General features: G+C 41.1%; 3 protein-coding genes across 8 annotated transcripts in view; all 3 read right to left on the reverse strand.

Moving 5' to 3' along the window:
* Positions 1-4,583: 4,583 nt before the first annotated feature.
* LOC144989315 (cyclin-dependent kinase inhibitor 1B-like) lies at positions 4,584-7,110 on the reverse strand. The gene is made up of 2 exons (XM_078941530.1): positions 6,261-7,110; positions 4,584-6,125 (listed from the first exon to the last, which is right to left on the reverse strand). Exons 1-2 carry the CDS (start codon positions 6,658-6,660, stop codon positions 5,989-5,991), a joined length of 537 nt encoding a protein of 178 aa, XP_078797656.1. The 5' UTR covers positions 6,661-7,110; the 3' UTR covers positions 4,584-5,988.
* Positions 7,111-10,500: 3,390 nt separating this feature from the next.
* cdpf1 (cysteine rich DPF motif domain containing 1) lies at positions 10,501-12,382 on the reverse strand. The gene is made up of 3 exons (XM_004082902.5): positions 12,098-12,382; positions 11,787-11,898; positions 10,501-11,147 (listed from the first exon to the last, which is right to left on the reverse strand). Exons 1-3 carry the CDS (start codon positions 12,208-12,210, stop codon positions 11,025-11,027), a joined length of 348 nt encoding a protein of 115 aa, XP_004082950.1. The 5' UTR covers positions 12,211-12,382; the 3' UTR covers positions 10,501-11,024.
* A 350-nt stretch (positions 12,383-12,732) lies between these two features.
* Positions 12,733-18,888, reverse strand: part of pparaa (peroxisome proliferator-activated receptor alpha a) — a 49,193-nt gene continuing 43,037 nt past the window's right edge. For 5 of the 6 annotated variants that reach the window (XM_078941457.1, XM_078941458.1, XM_020713987.3 and 2 more), the window contains 5 exons: positions 17,869-18,007; positions 14,950-15,149; positions 14,583-14,858; positions 13,790-14,033; positions 12,733-13,704 (listed from right to left, as the gene is read on the reverse strand). In XM_078941457.1, the coding sequence (XP_078797583.1) occupies positions 13,460-13,704; positions 13,790-14,033; positions 14,583-14,858; positions 14,950-15,149; positions 17,869-18,007 (1,104 nt within the window). In that variant the 3' untranslated portion in view covers positions 12,733-13,459. 6 annotated transcript variants of the gene reach the window in all.

The raw sequence follows: 18,888 nt of genomic DNA on the forward strand, positions 1-18,888 counted from the left end.
AGTTTTTTTGGAAAATAAGTCTTTGGTTATCTACAAACAAACAAGATTTCTGGCTCTCACCGGCCTGCAACTTCTTCTGTAAAAGGATCCTCTGTCCTTCACTTGTTACCTGTATTAATGGAACCTGTTTTAACTTTTTATCTGTATATAAACACCTGTCCACAACCTCAAAATGTTACACTCCAAACGGGGGACCTAGTGAATGACCTGCAGAGAGCTAGGACAAAAGTAACAAAGGCTACCATCAGTAACACACTACCCTGCTAAATACTCAAATCCTGCAGTGCCAGACGTGTCCCCCTGCTAAAGCCATAGCATGAGGAAGCCCATCTAAAGTTTGCTAGAGAGCATTTGGATGATCCAGAAGAGGATTAGGAGAATGTCCTATGAGGCAGATGAAACCAAAATAGAACTTTTGGCAAGAACTCTACTGGTTGTGTTTGGAGGGCAAAGAATGCTGTGTTGCATCCAAAGAATGCCATGTCTACTGTAAAGCATGGGGGTGGAAACATCATGCTTTGGGGCTGTTTTAAGGCAGAGGGACCAGGACGACTCATCTATGTAGAGGAAAGAAGGAATGAGGCCATGTATTGTCAGATTTTGAGTGAAAACCTCCTTCCATCAGCAAGGAGATTGAAGATGAAACGTGGAGTCTGCAGTGTGACAACAATCCTAAACACACTGCCCGGGTAACAAAGGAGTGGCTTCATAAGAAGCATTCCAGAACTTGAAGTCCTCGACTGGAACTGGAAGTCCCCCCACAAAAAAAAGAAAGTATTTTAACTGACGACCCTAACAGTTACATTTTTTTTCTTTTTTAAGCTTTAATGAAAGTTTTTCTACAGTTCTGAACACTTTTGGGTTAGAGTTAGGTTAATTGACGGCATATGAGAACTGGACTGAATGACGTCTCCACCCCTGCATTCCAAACAGGAAGTACCCACCAACTCCAAGAAGTCAAAATCTTATAGACTTCAATAGAGAAATAAACATCTAAAATTTAGTCATTCTATCTGTCAGAATAACCATTCTTGTTCTGCTACCTTTTTTTTTACATGTTCTTACTAATCCAATTTATTTTCCATAATTTTTATTTATTGCAAGGTATTCAAGTTATAAACTGACCAATCAGATGTTTCAATAAAAGCATATGGTGCCCGCTGGCCCCCACCTCAAATGTTCAAAATGTTTGATTGACAGATTCTCCCAAGCCCACTTTCAAATGGTAAGGGTATGAACTTCCAACAAGCTCACTCTTGACTGGTGACAGTAGTTGCCATAGAAACACTGACAAAGACCGATTCGAACTAATCACTGCTTACTGTTGTCATCTGGCTCCAAATAGTGGCGTCCGTATGACGGAAAAATGGCAACTGAATTGACTTAATTTGGATTGAGCTGGAAGTAAGCCATTTTCTATTGGTGATGTCACATTCACTCAGTCCAGTTCTCTTGTACAGTCACAGATTAGGATTAGGGTAAATTGTATAATTTCCGCTTCTGGACAAGGATCTCAGGCACCATCTTGTCTGCAGCTAGGTCCCTGTCATTGGGAGTGTCAATGAATGGCCACAGAAAGATAGTGGAGTCCATTGGCCCATTGTTGGATGCCATGTTGGCGCTATTCTTGTTGCTCCTGTGGAAAATGACCAGGTCTTCAAGGAGCACCTCAACAGAACCACCCAAGCATTAGGAATAACATCGGTATCAAACCATCACCAGTTCCATGGTGGGGAAACCCAAAGAGACCCTTATTGGTCAGTTTTACTTCCTTCAGGCTTAAGCTCATTTCAGCCAATACTGCCTCCCAATGAGCAGGTGTTGTAACTGCATGATTGTTTTTCATTGTTATTTATTCTGTGGAGTGCAGGATGTAAAAGCAGGATGTAAAAGCAACACAAGCCAAATGGTGAGACATTTTTCGGTCGTCCTCGCATAACAAACCCTAAAGGATGTAGGAAGGCATGAAAAGTCTATGTAAATGTGCATTTTGAGCTATGCACATTTTTGTGCATAGCTATGTGTTAATGCGTGACAGTTTTGGGACTCTAGGTAAAAAAAAGTGTGCCATTGAATGTCCGTTGAAAGTTAAAGTAGGACGAACTTTGACTAATAGGGGACTAGAATTTGGTAGTGATGCATGCATTTGTAATTCAGGGTAATTCAGGGACGTGCCAACCGTTTGAAAACTGATCATGAAGGAGAAACTAATAGTTATGGTTTGTACCCAGCTGGAATTCTATGACTCCAAGTCTTTAATGTATTGGAATAGAGCTGTGAAAGAAAAAGACTGGAGAAAGATTGGCAAGATTTGCAAGACATTTCGCACCGAGCCTCTTCGAAGCGGACATGCTTGTCCAGCGTGAACACCATGGGCTATACTCGCATCCAAGAATGCACATTCTGGAATGTGCATCACATGCTCAGTACGTCCACAGCTTTGGGAAATGCAAAAAAGCATGGAAACAATTCTGAAGCTCTATGTGATCTGCAAATATACCAGCTATTATAAAAAAAACTGTCTGCAGGCTTTAAAATACATCATGGCATGCCAGCATAACCCTTGTGCTATATTAGATGACCCCACCCTGACATTGACGTGTTCTCCCTACCATGACAAAGGTGGATAAAGGTGGAAAGATTTCATGTAATCCATGGACACCAGTGAAGATCACAAATCATTGAAGAAAAAAGGTTCAGCGCACTGTCTAGTGGGTCTAGATGACCCAACTCCCAATGTTAAAGTGCCTAGGATAGCACAAGGGTTAAATCAGATACCCCAGTTTGATTTCATTGTCATGCACTCTTAAACTAGGTTAAGGATTAAAAACTGTGAATCACAATTGTGCCGTTTTTTCTATGTTTTACACTGGTTTAAAAACACAGTTGTCCATGCAACCACTAAAGGCTGGAAACTTTCTTATCTGATCTATTGTCAGAGCATCCCCAGTGGTCTTTTAACTACGATCATGCTGTTTTTAGCCTAAATTAAAAAACAAAAACAGTCATTTTCTAGGACATATTTTCTGCAGAGTAGCAGGAGTTCATTAGAAATTTGCCTCCCCGACTTCCTGACATTCATTTGTTTACACGCTCTCCTGCTAGCTTACAGCCTCTCACAACCCCATCCTAACATATGAGGTGCACCTAAATGGCAAATAATATTGGAGATATCCAGCCGTACAGATTAGAGCCAGATGTCAGCTTGGTCAAGGAAAATGAAGACGTACATGGATCTAATCAATAAGTCTACGAGCAGATGCATCAGCATTGAGCAAAGAGCTTTTGGCTTGAAGCTTCAACGTTACACCTACCATCTTTTTCGAGTGTAACTTTTTCGTCTACTCCTGCTTCACAGCGATCTGAATAAAGAAATACCAAAAATGCAATCTTGAACTGAAACATCTTGATGTATGTCCTCAACCATCACAAAAATGGCACAAGAACATGTTAAAAACACCAAAAAAAAAAAAAATTTCATTGGAGTGGTTCTTTAGGGAAATATTGTTTCTTTTTGTTCCATTGATGGGGTGAGAAGTTTTAACATAACAATTTTTACAGTGAAAAATGGCTACAACTGGAATAAAAAAGTTCTTAAACCAGGTTTGACTCTTATTTAACCGAAAGGCTTTGCAACCATGATGTAATACACCCTTAGGAGCATCCTGACACTCATACTGTCTTCACCAGTCATTCAGATTTGATCAGTGCAGCAAAAAAGAACGTAAACGCTCAGTAATAAGCAAAACAATGAATGGTGGCTTCTTCTGCAATCTGATTGGTGCAGCATTTTCTTGCATTTCAAAGTGACTCTGCACTTTCTGCCGAGCAAGCACTGTTCGAAGCAGCAGCAAAGGGTTTCAAACTGGCTCCACTTCCAGACACCTACAGCCAGACTGAGGAATCACAAGAGCGGCCTCGCGCCAAAAAAACATTTTTGTTTTTTCTCTGTGTTTGACTCCTGCACAGGAGTATCAACAGGAAAGAGTCAGCCAATGAAACTAATTGGGTGGTGTGAGTCTTCTAAAAAGAACAGCCTGTACTGTCTCAGGATCCCTCCCCTACAGTTCCTCTGACTGGCTGCTTCCTAAGTGGTCTGCTTTCCGTCTCTCTGCTGCCATTGGAGAAGAGAAATGTCAATAACTCAAAACTTTTCTTCCCTACCTCCTTTTTTTTTTCTTCCTGGGGACATACCCTTGTTGTTTTCGACTTCAGAGGCAGAGCTGCAGGGATTTGGTGACAGCCTGCGCTCTGGTGCAGCGTCCACTCATCTTAATGCACGCACTTTCAACAGTCCTCACCAAAAAACAGCTCCAAATTCAAACTTTTTGGGCATAAATGCCTAAAAATTCACAACATTTTGGCTTATTGGTGGATTAAAATGATTGATTTAAACTCGGTCACGTCGCTGCAAACACACTTCCCCGTCATAAATAGAATCAGTTTACATGAGCGGATCACTTTAGACAGCATGTGTGTTTATTACAAGCAATGAAAAAAGTAAAAACAGCTGCAGGGGTTGTAACATTTTTAAATAACTTCTTTTTTTTAAAAGAGAAAATGCATAAAATCTATTATAAGGCTCAGTTTAGCAATTTTATTTATTCATCTTACAAACAATGAAGACAATACATATTTACAAAAAATTTGTTTCTTTGGAAGCAATAAACACTCACAAAAGAAGCATGACATAAATAAGTTAGTTAAATTTCAGTGTTTCAAAAAAAAAAAAAGAAAAAGAAAAAAAAAACATAATAATAACCTCACAGGTACAGGTTTTACACCAGATAAGGAGGTGCCACTTTGTTTTTCCTGCCCTCACACAAAAAAATGAATAATAGTGCAATTACAGGATAAACGCACCACAAGGAAAATTCTCTCTTTCACATATATATATTTAAAAATATATATTTTTTTAGGTCCACTACAGGGTTTTGATTTTTATGCAAACTTGGACCAGAATTTGGGGGTAAAAATGCACGACTTGTAAAAGCTAGTTTAAAAAAAAATAATAGTAAAAAAAGGCAGTTTCAAACACTGTTCAAATTTACTCCAAGGGAAAAATAAATAAAAGAGGGACTTAGTTTGGCAAATTCTCCATTTAAAGACCAAAAATAAAAATATAAATAAATAAAAAGTGGAAATAACGTCTCGTAAACGTCATTCAACCTGGCTGTTTCAGCCAAATGGACCTCTTGACTAACATTGTGGCCAAATGGGGGGGGATAAAATAATAAAGCCACAGAAAAAGTAAAGCCCTGACTTCTCTGTGTTCTTTTTTTTTTTGATTACCTGAATAACATCTTTAAAAAAAAACTTGTTGGAAATTGCACTGCAACTTCCCAAGTCAACAAACAAAAGACACGAAAAGCTTTCTGCTTTTGTATGTGCTACATCTTAAACATAGGTAGTAGGTATTAGAAAAAAGAAGCAAAAATCTTTTTTTGTTGCTTTTTTTTTGTAATTTCTTTTTGCACACTGCTACATCTTCTGCTGTTTGAGGCAATTTGTGAGTGCCAAAGGTCGATAGTGTACATATTCAGTGCTTGTGAAGGCTCCCTTCTATATGATGAGGCTTCCTTGTTGTGGAACATTAGTAGAAAGCTACAGTGATCCATCAGGACAGATCTCCATGCTCTAGAGAAGCAGGATCTTTTCAAAATAAAGGCTGAAGATGATGGTGATGATGTGCAAGGACAGCTGTTTGTGAGTTTATGGATGCTGATTGGAAGAAGAGGAGCTCCATCTCTGGAGAGTAGCTAACCTGGCACGTTTTTATATATATATATATATATATATATATATATATATATATATATATATATATATATATATATATATATATATATATATATATATATATATATATATATATATATATATATATATATATATATATATATATATATATATACACTCATATATATACTCATATATATATATATATACTCATATATATATATATATATATATACACACACACACACTTTAGTGGACATCTTCTGCGCTGTCTGCCTCGCTGGGTCCCACTGAAAGCGCCAAACTTCTTGCACCGTCCGACTGATCCTCCGGATCGTCCCCGTCGGGGCGCGACCTCTTGTTTGGACACGGTTTGGAGCAAGAATCTGACAAATCAAGATTTAGCAACATTTAGGAAAAAAGGGGGAGCCGCAAATGTGATTTTAGATTGTCTGTGGTTGGGGGGCTCGCAGTGGCGCACCGCGGGTGCGCCGCCGCCTGACAGCTCCAACCTTCCTCACCTGAAGTGTCCGCGCGCCGTTTCCGCGAGCCGCTTCTCCTCAAACTAGGAGCTGGGGATCGCGTCCCGGTTCTCCCCTCGTCCTCCTGGCTGCTCCCGCCGTCATCCCACCGCGGCCGCCGGCACCCGTGCGGCGGCCTGCGGTAAAATTCCGGCGCGTCGTCGTCCTTTTGCCACTCGTAGTTCCCCGGCGGCAACGGCCGCTCGGTCAGCGGGTCGAAATTGTATCTCTGCGCAAAATCCTGCGCGCCCTCCTGCGTGATCTCCGCCAAAAACCTCCGCGTCTCCTCCGGGTCAGGTGTGCCGAAAAGCGTCCTGCGGACCTGCCGGACGCTGTCCTGCTGCCGCGCCTCCACCCGCTCCACCGTGGGGCTCCCGCTGGAGAGGCGAACATCTGACATTGCAGCGCGCGAACGAGACGCTCTGAAAACGGCTGGTTAGATTCCCGAACGGTGTTTCCTTCAGACGCAGCTGGAGCGCGCACATGCCGCGCGTATCATCCAAAATGCGCATAAACAGAAATAATAGTAAATCGTCTCCAAAAAAGGTGCCAAAAAAAAGAGGTGGTGGTGGTGGTGGGGGGAGGTTTAAATGGAGCCACTCCTGTCAACTTCGTAGTAAGTCAGATGCGTCAAGGCACAACAACCAACATGGCGTTAGAGGGAGCTATGCGTGAAGAAGGGAGACTTGGCATCAAGGAACTATTTAACCGGAGGAGGCGAAGCGTCGCTGCGCGCACGAAATGTAGGACCGCCCATGGCGCTCTCAGAGAGAGGGGGGGGGGGGGCGCTACACCACGGAGCAGTGGGACGTTTTGAAGCTTGGTCACTCCAAAAAAAAAAAGGCAAAAATCCACTCCACAGAGGATTTTCTGACAAAAGAACTCAACAATCTGACGCATTTTCCGGTTAATCTGAAGTCCCCCTCCACACACACGAACACACACACACACACACCTCCCCAGGCTGCTATCACATGCATCAATCAATAAATGGCTTTATGATTGCTGATCTGATTTGGAGCCACATAAACAGCACGCTTGATTCAATCAGTGTCATTTAGGATAGTGAGTCTGGAGCTGTGGGGGGGGGGGGGGGTGTCAGCACAAACAATGACGGCAAAATAAAGTTAACTAGTGGCTGGAGGAGGTAGGTTGCCTGAGGTGACATCAGCTTTTAAAGCCCCACCCCCATGAAAACTTTGTTTTCAACATGTTTTTGTGCCAGTTATCTGATAATGAAGGACACCTATGAAGAAAATTAAGATAAAAAAAAAGCATTTTTTGAAACTGTATGGACAGCTCCAATATTGCTCGCCATTTTTGTTGCACAGGTGATGCTACGATGGGGGGGGGGGGGGGGGGGGGGGCTTATGAGATTGCGTAATCAGAGAGATCTCAAGGGGGGAGGGGGGGGGGGGTTGCTCCATGCTAGCAGTCCTGCCTGCAGTTCCTGCGACGTCACAGTGGGGTCAGAAATGTGCGTTGGAGCGTTCAGTAAAAAGTCTGTTAGGGCACGTGAATTTCCACGTTGAAAACTATCGCTTTAAAGTACGCAAGTGTTTGCGTTATATTTTGGGCTCTACGTACAAAAACACTGAGCACGCAAAAAAAATTTTTTTTAACAAACAGGAATTCGGATTTGGTAGTGACATGAGGATAGCGTCCTTTTCAAAACACAGAAGTACAAACCGTTTGAAGAAGAAATTAATAATTGTTTCTTTCATAAATCAGAATAGATTTGTAGCCTGAAGCAAGATTCACGGGATTTGCACCGCTTTGCCATTTGGCCTAAAACCTCTTCCCACTGTACGTACATGTATAGTATCGGGTAGCAACGGTGCAGTGAGAACAAAGTGCGTTCTTGATGCCCGTACACAGCTTCAGAGACACTGCCGCTCTGCAGAAACTATGTCCTAGAAAACAACACCGTTTTTATTTAGATTTTGGCTAAAAACGAAATTGTCATTATAAAAAGAGAAGGCTTTAAAAATAGCGTAGTGGGACTTTGCAGGTGAAGTCATCCTTGGCTCGGTGCCTATCTCTGACAGACTTTGGCACTTCTGCCACGAGGGTGGTTTGTGTGCTTCAACGCTAAGAAAAAACAAAAAGAACTTCTTTTTCTTTTCTTTATGAATTGTACACCCTGCAGGTGAGAAGAGAAGCGGGGCAAAAAGCGGAATGACTGTTGCTGTGGAGTGTCCCCAGGCCTCAACGCCGTGTCATCTGCATTCCTCTGCAGCGCTCAACCAGGCTAACCAGAGCCTCCGAGGCCATGCTGCTCCAATTAACATCTCGTGATGAATGGAAGCCAAGCCATCTGTTATATAGATGTTATCGCCAGGATCACACTTAATCCATAATGCGTTTATGCCGCTGTAAACGGACTTGTAACGGAGCGATCCTCCAACTGAAAACAGATCCCCATCACTCTGATCTGAGGGGAAGTTGAGAAAGGAATCCGGTCTCGTGTGACCGACGTAAATTATTGTGGTTTTGGTTAAAAGAAAGAGAAAATAATTAGGCCTCGTAGTTTTAGGGAAACAAAAGAATTAAATGTTCCACAGGACACCTGAAGTGAGAATCCCAAAGTCCAAACATAATACAAACTATTCAAAGAAAACGTTTCCATGAGCCAAAACCGCACTTGAAAGAATTTTTAAGTCGCTAAAAGCTAAAGTTTGAACTTTGTGTGCTAAAATCAGAGCAGAGTTGATTCAAAGAAATCAAATCGGTAAAAGGATGGAAATATTACTTAACGTCATTGTTATATATGAGCTGTGGTCCCTGTGGTCAATTTGTTTCAAAATGTTCCTTTCAGAATTTCATACAAATCAAAAGAGACAAAATGTTGCAGTGCCACTTTTGACCACTAGGGTTGGTTGCAGAAGGAGCAAATTTCCTATCACTTCCTTACTAAAAAGTCAAACTTTACAGCTAAAATTATAAATTATAAAGCCTTTTAATGTTTTCTTTCTTCTTAATTCATTCTTCAAAACATTTAGAAGAATTTTCCTTTTTTTTTAATCAGCCATTTTTATTTTGTTGAAGCTTAGATTTACACATTATTTCTACTTACTTAACGGTCGGGTTTAGCTCCATTACTGCAGCCATTTTGGCAAATATAGCATAAAACTCTGCTTTTAAATAAAGAAATAAAAATAAAAGTGTCAAACCTCAGATGTTAAAACACATCCAGTGACGCCATTCTAGAACTCACCTTTTTGAAGGTGTCATGGGAAAGGCCACGCCCCCTTTTGAACCCAACTTTGATTTTAAATAAAAATATATAAAATGAAAGTGCTAACATCTTACATTTTAAACCGACAAAAATGAACCACGTTAACAGAACTTACAGTTATAAAAAAAAAAATTCTATAAGACATTTCTTCCACTTCTATAGTTAGATTCAAAAACTCTTTAAATTTCACATTTACTTTAAATTTGCAAACAGATATATTCCTCCTTAGTACACAAAAAGATTTATAGTGTAGAATTTAATGTCCACCTGTCAATCAAAAGGCCACAACCTTAAGTATAATTTTTATTCAGAAATGTAAAATAAAAATACGATGCTTCTAAAAGTTCAGTTGATTTGGAGAATTTATAAAACTAGAGATAAAAAAGTTGTTTTTTTGTAATGTTAAGATGTTCCATTATAGTGCAAACCTAGTGGAAACTCGGTGAACTGATCTGGTTCCACTCTTAATTTTTAAATGTACTTTGTTCTGAAAGTCCCTGAATTCTTCCTGCTTCTAAAGAACGGCAACATCCAGGTGGTATCATTGTGAGTCTACAGTAGGGCTGCACGATATAAGGAAAACTCGCGATATGCGGTATTAGTGATCAATATTGCGATGACGAAGTAACTTGCGATAAATGAACAAATAGCAAAAACAACATTTCCATTTCACTGCAAAGTTTAATAGAAATAAGAGTCAAAATACCTTAAATTATTCCTAAAATGGCCCTCGTCTAATTAGGAAGCCAACATCTAACATAAAAGCTCCATCTGATTGGTCAACAACGTGAAGGGCTCCATCTGATTGGTCAAATGCATTAAGGGATTTATTCAATTCATATAGTTAAAGTTGCCATACTATTGTTTTAGCACATTTAAGGTTTACCATTTATTGCGATTTTCGGCGACTTTTGCGATGTGGACATTGCACCGATTAAAATCGCGATAACGATAAAATTGCGATTAATTGTGCGGGCTAGTCTAAAGTAATGAAAATAACACTTTTCTACATTTGAGATCCCTTTATTTCTCAGTTGGTGCTGATGTTTTCCAGTTTGTTAACACCCAGGAGTGCCACAAATGCAAGCAAAGCAGATGATGTTTTTCAGAAAAGCAGATCTGTCAGGTCTGATATCGGAATAGTGTTGAAACGAGGCGTTTTCACGCCACATATGATGACTGCATCGCTGCTGAGCCCCCCAAAGATTTCAGAACAGCTCCAACACTAAACCTGCTGCTGAGCCAAGCAAAGCCGGCAGGGAGAAGCGGGAAGAGCTCCGCCTGTCGAGGCTCGCACTTTCTTCAAGACAACGTCTGGAGCATCATCTGGATGCTGGATGCTGTTCCATGTGAACCGCAGAGCAGCTTGATATTCCTCACAGGCTGCAATTGCACTGTAAACTTAACAAAAGTCAACAAAAAAAAAAAAAAAAAACTTTTGGCTTCGACTTTACGTCTCTTTTGCCGGTTTTACGGCAGCTGCAGAGACCTTCTAGGACCGGTGAGCCGGTCCTGGTGCTTTCAGGTCACAGAGCAGCTGCCTTGGGGCTCTTTTTTGCCAGCTCGGCCTGAATCTGATGGGGAAACTGGTCCAGGTGTTTGCCGACACACTGCATGCAGAACCTCTTGGTGTAGAAGAGGCTGCAGTCCTGGTTTAGAGGAGAAAGCAGAGGAGATGGGAGGATTTCAGAGCCAAAAACAGTGTTGGCACATAGAGAAGACAGTCGTGCTATTCCGTTAAATTCTGCTTACAAGCTAAACAAAACCATCTACAATGATATACTAGGCAGTTAATTCAGTACTAATGACCAATATGGCTCCAAATGAATGGCATTTCTACAAAATGCTGCTCTTTTGTAGGATGAAAATTGTAAATTTAGTTCAACACAGTAAAAACTGACTACTTTAAATTGTTTAAGGTGGCAAAAATATTTTGACGAAAATATGACTGCAAAGTTAAAATGTTCTAATATAATTGAATAACTGTATTTCAAATTAAAAACTGGTTGTTCTTTGTCATTTTAATTTAAAAAAAGGTTAAAATAAAAATATATTAATTTGATCATTTTCAATGTATAAAAGCTTTGAACCCAAAAATCAGAAGAAAAAAAATTGAATTAGAGCTTTTAAAAAAGAAATTATTTTTTCAAATTGCATCAAATATAGAAAAGTCCGAATTTTTTTTGTTATGTACAATCAAATGCAACAGTGCTAGTATTTTAGACAAACACAGTCCTCTTTAAGTTACTAGATGTCATGAATATTTTACAATGTTGAATATTTCTTACCGATCCAACACAGACGCATGTTTTGCACAAGCTGCAGGTGGATCCTAACACGAGAAACTTCTCTTTATCAGGACTGAAGGGATCTCTAGTGACAAAACATTCCTCAAGAAGCCTAAAAAGAAAAGATAATCCCTTTATCTTTGAAGAGTTTCAATGATAAATGGTTTAGTAACACAAAGATATGGAATAAAACGAGAAAATCCGACTGGCCTTAAACACCCCATGCAAATACGTAGCTGCTACTGCTAACATTAGCATAGCTTGCCGCTTCTCTTTTTTATCTACAACTATTTAGCACGTTCTTCACTTACACAATGGCTCTGGTGTTCGGTGGTTTCTGACCGTAATATGTAAACGCGGTGCTAAAACCGCACAAGCGACATGTGAAGGTTTTAGGAGGATTTTCAGTTGTACTTTCCTCCATCGACAAAAAGCATTGAGGGTCTTCCTGCTTTCACTCACGTGTTCTTCTTTTGTGAACCTTTAGCGCCCCCAGCTGGAGCGGAGGGAAACAACCAAAGAGAATTGCTAAGTTTTCTCTGCTCCTGCAAAACTAGAACTAAAAAATAAAATAAACACAAATTGGAAGAAATACACCTGTATACAAATATGTACAAATTTGAAATAAATTTAAATAGAAGTCTATCTAAATCTACTTGGAAAAGCTTTAAATAAAAATATCAAACTACTAAAAATGACTAGTGACTCGAACCGACCGAGGATAAGCTAAATTATAATATTATCACAGTATAATTTTTTAACAGTTTATAATTAAATAAGAACATTATTGAATATAAAAAATGTCTAAATATGAAATTAAATAATGTATATCTAAACATTTTCAATATAACTAAAACATTGAGATGATTTGTTTTTGTCTCCAACAATTTCATTAAAAAATGTGTTTATGCAACAACAAACCAAATTTAAAAACACATTGTAGCAATTTTAATTTGTTTGAATAAAAATTTATTTAAAAAAAAGGATTAGATTCATGATAATAAAGTAATGGAAATGTCATATTGCACATAAAATTCAGTTGTATATATTATACTTTTAGCATATCACTGTAAACATGATGGTAATGGAAAAATGTAGATTAATTGTGTTGTACATTAAAAAATATATTATTATGTGAAAATCGTTTTTAAGTTTTCTTTTTTGAGGCATGTTTTCTGAGTCTGTGAAATTACAGCTCAGGTTCACCAGAGTCTTGTTATATTTACAAAATACTGTAAAAAAAATAAAAAGTTTATGGTGAAAATATTTCACCGTAACACATAAAATATTCTTTTGACACTGAAAACATAAAAAGTCAAAATTTAAATGTTGACCTGTAAAAATGTTGACTGAAATGCAAAGAACAAAACAAATTTGTCATTTTTAGGCATAACATGGATTAACATACAATATATGTAAGCATATCTAAATCAAAACATTTGCAGCTTTTTTTGTGTAACAGAAAAAATGTTTTGATTTATAGCGTCTTAACTATTCACAAAATGACATTTTACAGAAAAGCCTAAAACAAAATATTTGAAAACTGCAAGTGGTTATTGTTTTCTTTACACAGAATTATTTTTTTCCGAGCCTATTCCATTTACCTGCTACATAAGGACTTGTGTACACCCAAATCTCCTGCTTGTAGTCTCCCTACATTGGTAGAAGCCCAATCAGTACATGTCTTTGTATATTTCTTGCAGGAGGGGGTGCAGCGATGTGTCCTCTAGTGTTTTGATTTCCTGAATGAGCTGCGCGTGCTCTGTGACGAGCTCCCTGAGGTCAGCCAGCTTCTGCAGCAGTCGGGGGAACAGGAAAGTGTCGTCGGGGTGATTGGCCAGCAGGTGGTGCCGCAACGCCTGAATGATGCTCTCCTGCAGCCGCTCCACCACCGGTATGTCCACCAGACCTGGACGGTCTAAAAGAGGAGAGTTCAAACTTTTTAAAACCCAAACAAAAAGATGTACATTGAGAATATTTTGCATGATAAAAATGTGAGCCACCTCCACAGCAAATGATGGCGGCCACGAAAAGCGCCAGGTCACTGTCGTCCAAGTCCATTGAGTTGAAGCGCGTCGCAAACTGGAACTTTGGCTCCATCATGTCGCTAAACGGTCGTCGGAGACTCTTTAGGAACTCGCGTGTGATAAAGCCTCTTCCTCGAGCCACTAGGAGACCATCTTTGTTCATACAGGACGCCAAAAGGGTGAAAAGCGCTTCGTGGACCGCATATTTCAGAAGGGTCACCTGTGGATCAGGAGAAGGACAAAGTGTGACGCTCACTTCTAGCACAAACTGGCAGGACAATTCACTAGAGACCCACTCCAATCAATATGGTGTTTTTGGTGCTTTTAACATATTCTTGTAGCATTTTTCTGATGATGGAGGACATATATGATGAAAATGTAGGTCAAAATTGCATTTCTGAGTATTTCTTTATTCAGATCGCTGTGAATCTGGAGCAGATGAAAAAATAATGTTTGACATAGAAAATACAACGGCTAGCTACAAGCTCCTTGCTCTGATGCATCCACTTGTAGACATATCGATCCATGTACGTCTTTGCCGTTTTTGTTGCACCAGTAATGTTAGGTTGGGGGTGTGAGGGACTGTAATCTAGCGGAAAAGAATGTAAACAGATGGATGACGGGCAGTAGGGGCGGGCATACTGAGCTAACGGCCTCACCCACAACAATTTCTAATGAACTCCTGCCGCTCTGCAGAAACTATGTCCTAGAAAAGCACACGGGTCTTTTTTAATTTTGGCTAAAACGGCATAATTTTCGGAAAATCCACCTGATCGTTTAAATCCAGGGTCTGGAAGTCTGGCATGGCCTTGGCGAACTCCGTCAGCTCGGTGACCGTCTCCACCGACGTGCTCTGGCAGCAGTGGAACAGTCTGGCTTCGGCCTCCCTCTGCTGGAGCTCCTCAGACTCCCCGGCTGGAGTCACGTGTTCAACCCGAAGCTCGCTTTCTGACTCCAAACGCTCACCTTTTACCATGTGGGCCATGTAGGCAGCTAGCGTCCTCTCAGCTAGCTGAAACGTGTCCATGTCGTGGATAATAAAAGGCTTAAAAACAACAACAAAAACAGAGCGGCTTAGCTTTACAAAAGACGGAGATAAAGGACACAAAAAGGTAAAATTGGATTTTTTATTTTACCGGTTCGCTTGTCTTTCCGGTCAGAATGAGCCGCGCCTTTGCCTTGTTCATGGTGAAGCTCTTCATGTAGGCGTCGTGAATCTGCCTGACCAGAGTCTTACCGTCTCCCTCCATGCAGCTTTCAACTTCCTTTTCTGCCACCTTGCTTTCCTCCTTCAGCTTCAGCTTCTCTGCATGCGGCATGCGACCGAAGCGGATGGCTGAAAGCGGGAAGCATTCACAGCTTTAGCGATGGTTTGTGCAGCGGGCACGCATGCATCTTAACTGTCTATATAAAACACGCAAAAAATATCTGCTGTCCTATTTTCAATCTTCAAAGGCCGTTTCTGTAGGTCTCATGTTTCTGACGCGGCTCTGCCTGCAGCAAGAGGCCTGCAGAACGAACCCGCTGAACCGCTGAAAGACGCCAGATGTGAGGCTCGCTGTTTGGACATTTAAGTTGGCTCCAACAGAACACAATTCAATAAATACAGAGTTGACGCAAACTGATAGTGAAGTGTGTGTGTGTGTATATATATATATATAAACATATATATACATATATATATATATATGTATGCTAACAAATCGCTGACTCAGCATGATCCAAAAAATGCCAACACACTCACTTGTTTTTGATGTGTTTTTATAAACTTTCAGGCTAAATCATGATTTCTGCAAATGCTTTAATAATTTATATCATTATTTTAAGGCATTTATTAAAAAAAACTGTAATAAAAGTCTGTTAGCAGTTTAATCCCCGATTCTCCATAAAGCAATTGTGATCTCCTTCAACAATAGTCCCACTCCGATCACCTTTTGATCTATTGTTAAAGCGTTCCCAGTGGTCTTTTGGTTATGTTAATGCCGTTTTTTTGGGCCAAATAAAAAAAAAAGGTGCTGTTTTCTAGGACATAGTTTCTGGACAGCAGCAGTAGTTCATTAGAAGTTTAGCTGTGGGTGAGACCGTTGGCAAGGAGCAACCCCAGCCCCCTTCCCCTTGCAATTGCTGAGAGCTCTCTGTTGACACCCTTTCCCACTAGCTTACAGCCCCTCACACCCCCAGCTCAGACAGGGAAAACCAAGTCGTGCATTTATCATCTACAAGTGGATGCATCAGAATTGAACGGAGCAGGGAGCTTGTGGCTCGCCGTTGTAACAACACTGCAGCACTAACTGCTACAAGCTTTTTTAAACTGCTTTTTTTTAATATCTGCTCCTGATTTATAACAATTTGAATTGAAAATACTTAGAAATTGAAGTTTAAGCTCAATTTTCTAAATGTCCTCAGTGATAAGAAAAATGTTAAATAACACTAAAAACATGATTTTCTATTGGGGTGGGTCTTTAAAAACTCGCACCAGAGAGACTGCAGCAGAATGACTTCCAAAATACATAAATAAATGAATACATCCATCCATCCATTTTCCTCCGCTTATCCGGGACCGGGTCACGGGGCAGCAGTCTAAGCAGAGATGCCCAGACTTCCTACTGCCCGGCCACTTCCCCCAGCTCCTCTGGGGGGGACCCCGAGGCTTTCCCAGGCCAGCCGAGAGACGTAGTCTCTCCAGCGTGTCCTAGGTCTTCCCCGGGGCCTCCGCCCAGTGGGACATGCCCGGAACACCTCTCCAGGGAGGCGTCCAGGAGGCATCTGGACTAGATGCCCGAGCCAGCTCAACTGGCTCCTTTCAATGTGGAGGAGAAGCGGTTCTACTCTGAGGAGGCGGAGGCGGGTGACCGAGCTTCTCACCTCATCTCTAAGGGAGCACCCAGAACCCCTACAGAGGAAGCTCCTTTTAGCCGCCTTTATCCAGGACCTCGTTCTTTCAGTCATGACCCAGAGCTCATGACCATATGTGAGTGTTGGAACGAAGATCGACCGGTCAATTGAGAGCTTTGCTTTCTGACTCAGCTCTCTCTTCACCACAACGGACCGATACAGCGACCGCATAACTGCGGACGCCGCTCCGATCCGCCCGTCAATCTCACTCTCCGGTCTTCCCTCACTTAACTACAAGACACCATAGATATTTACACTCCTCCACCTGGGGCAGGAACACTTCAGCCTCCGAGAGATGGAGAACTACCTTTCTCCGGTCAAGAACCATGGCCTCAGATTTAGTGGTGCTGACCCTCATCCCAGCCGCTTCACACTCGGCCGCGAACCGCCCCAATTCACGCTGGAGGTCCCGCCTCGATGAAGCCAACAGGACATCATCATCTGCAAAGAGCAGAGAGGAAATCCTGTGGTCCCTAAACCAGACCCCCTCGGCCCCTGGCTGCACCTACAAATTCTGTCCATAAAAACCAAAAACCGAACTGGTGACAAAGGATAGCCCTGCCAGAGTCCAACATGCACCAGGAACAAGTCTGATTTACTGCCGGCTATGTGAAGCATAGCTCTTGCTCCGGTCATACAGAGACCGGACAGTCCTCACTTAGGCTCCTCAGACCCCATACTCCCAGACCACCCTCCACCAGAACCCCATGGGGGGCGCGGTTGAACGCCCTCTTCAAATCCACAAAACACATATGGACCGGAGGAGCGAAGTCCCACAAACCCTCCAGCACCCTAAAGAGGGTGTAGAGCTGGGCCACTGTTCCACCACCAGGACGGAAACCACACAGTTGTTCCTGGATCTGAGGCTTGACTATCGGACGGACTCTCCTCTCCAGTACCCTGGCATAGACTTTCCCAGGGAGGCGTCATATTCGCCATTAAAAAAAATGAAAGTATAGAGCGTGGTGTCCGAATTGCTTTTAAAATCCAGGGCACTAGATAGTCCCGCACTATTACTTTTAGTACTTTTAGTAGTTAGGGAGTAGGGTGCGAATTAGGCATGAAAGCCCTGCTGATGGTGGTCACAAGGGATCTTAAAAAATCTTACATTTAACTCACAGAAACTGGAACCCTGTGATGTTTGGGTTTGAAAAACTCACCGTTGTGGGACATCCCCACAATCAGACACTTGTTGAACCTGCAGTATTGGCACTTGTTGCGGTTCTTCTTCTGGATCTTACAGTTGCGTTCACATTTGTTGTACTCCAGCTTCAGCCTGATGGTTCTTCTAAAGAAACCCTGAATGAGACACAAAAGCATCTTTAATTACGATTAAAATGTGCTCAGGCTAAAATTGCTGCTAAGTAGCCTTGAGTCAGCCTTGAAGGCAAATAGATTTAGTTCGCAAATAAAAGGAGTAGTACTGGTACATACAAAGCAACTTCCATGCATGGAATTGTTGACACAAACCTTATCTTGAACATGATAGAGGTAAATCCACAAGAACAGCAGGATGCCTTAGTCTGAAATGCTAATGTAGATTAGAGTTTACAAGAAAAATAAGCAAAAATAAAAGTCTGTAATTCTTTTTTGAGATAGTTCGAGATACTCCATGGTGCTGCTAGCTGTTGGTCCGTAAGATTGGTAAAAACAAAAGCTTGGGGTTATATGTTACAAGGTGGTACCTGAGGGCCAAATGAAACCCCACAACAGTGTCAATTTGAAGGGGCAGAGCTGCAAGCTTCGCAAAAGGGGCTCACCTCCACTCTTAGAGGGAATGTAGGGTCTAGTAGAAACAGTGACGGCTGTGGGAGAATACTTTCTAAAAATGTTATGTGCCATTCTGATACAGGAAACTTTAAAATATTGAGTTTAAAAAATATGCTATGTTAAAGATTTTCTTTTAATGGGGGTAAAGTGGGCATGTTTTAGCCCAGGGCCTCAGAAATCTGAGCAGCGGCCCTGAAAATTATAAAGAAATAAAGCAAAGTAGTCCCTAAACATTTTGTTTTACTGTAAAGCAACTGTAAAGCAAATTCAAATTCATGTTTCCCCCTCATGCATGACTTTATTTCAAATTATATAAAATTATTATTCAATGTTTTTTCACATCAAGGTGATGCTAGATTAGGTGGAGTTCTGGATTAAATGGTGCGTTGCAAATTAGCGACATACAACAA

Source organism: Oryzias latipes, chromosome 23, assembly GCF_053564925.1.
Source record: "Oryzias latipes strain Hd-rR chromosome 23, Olatipes_Hd-rR_3.1".
NCBI classification, from domain to species: Eukaryota; Metazoa; Chordata; class Actinopteri; order Beloniformes; family Adrianichthyidae; genus Oryzias; species Oryzias latipes.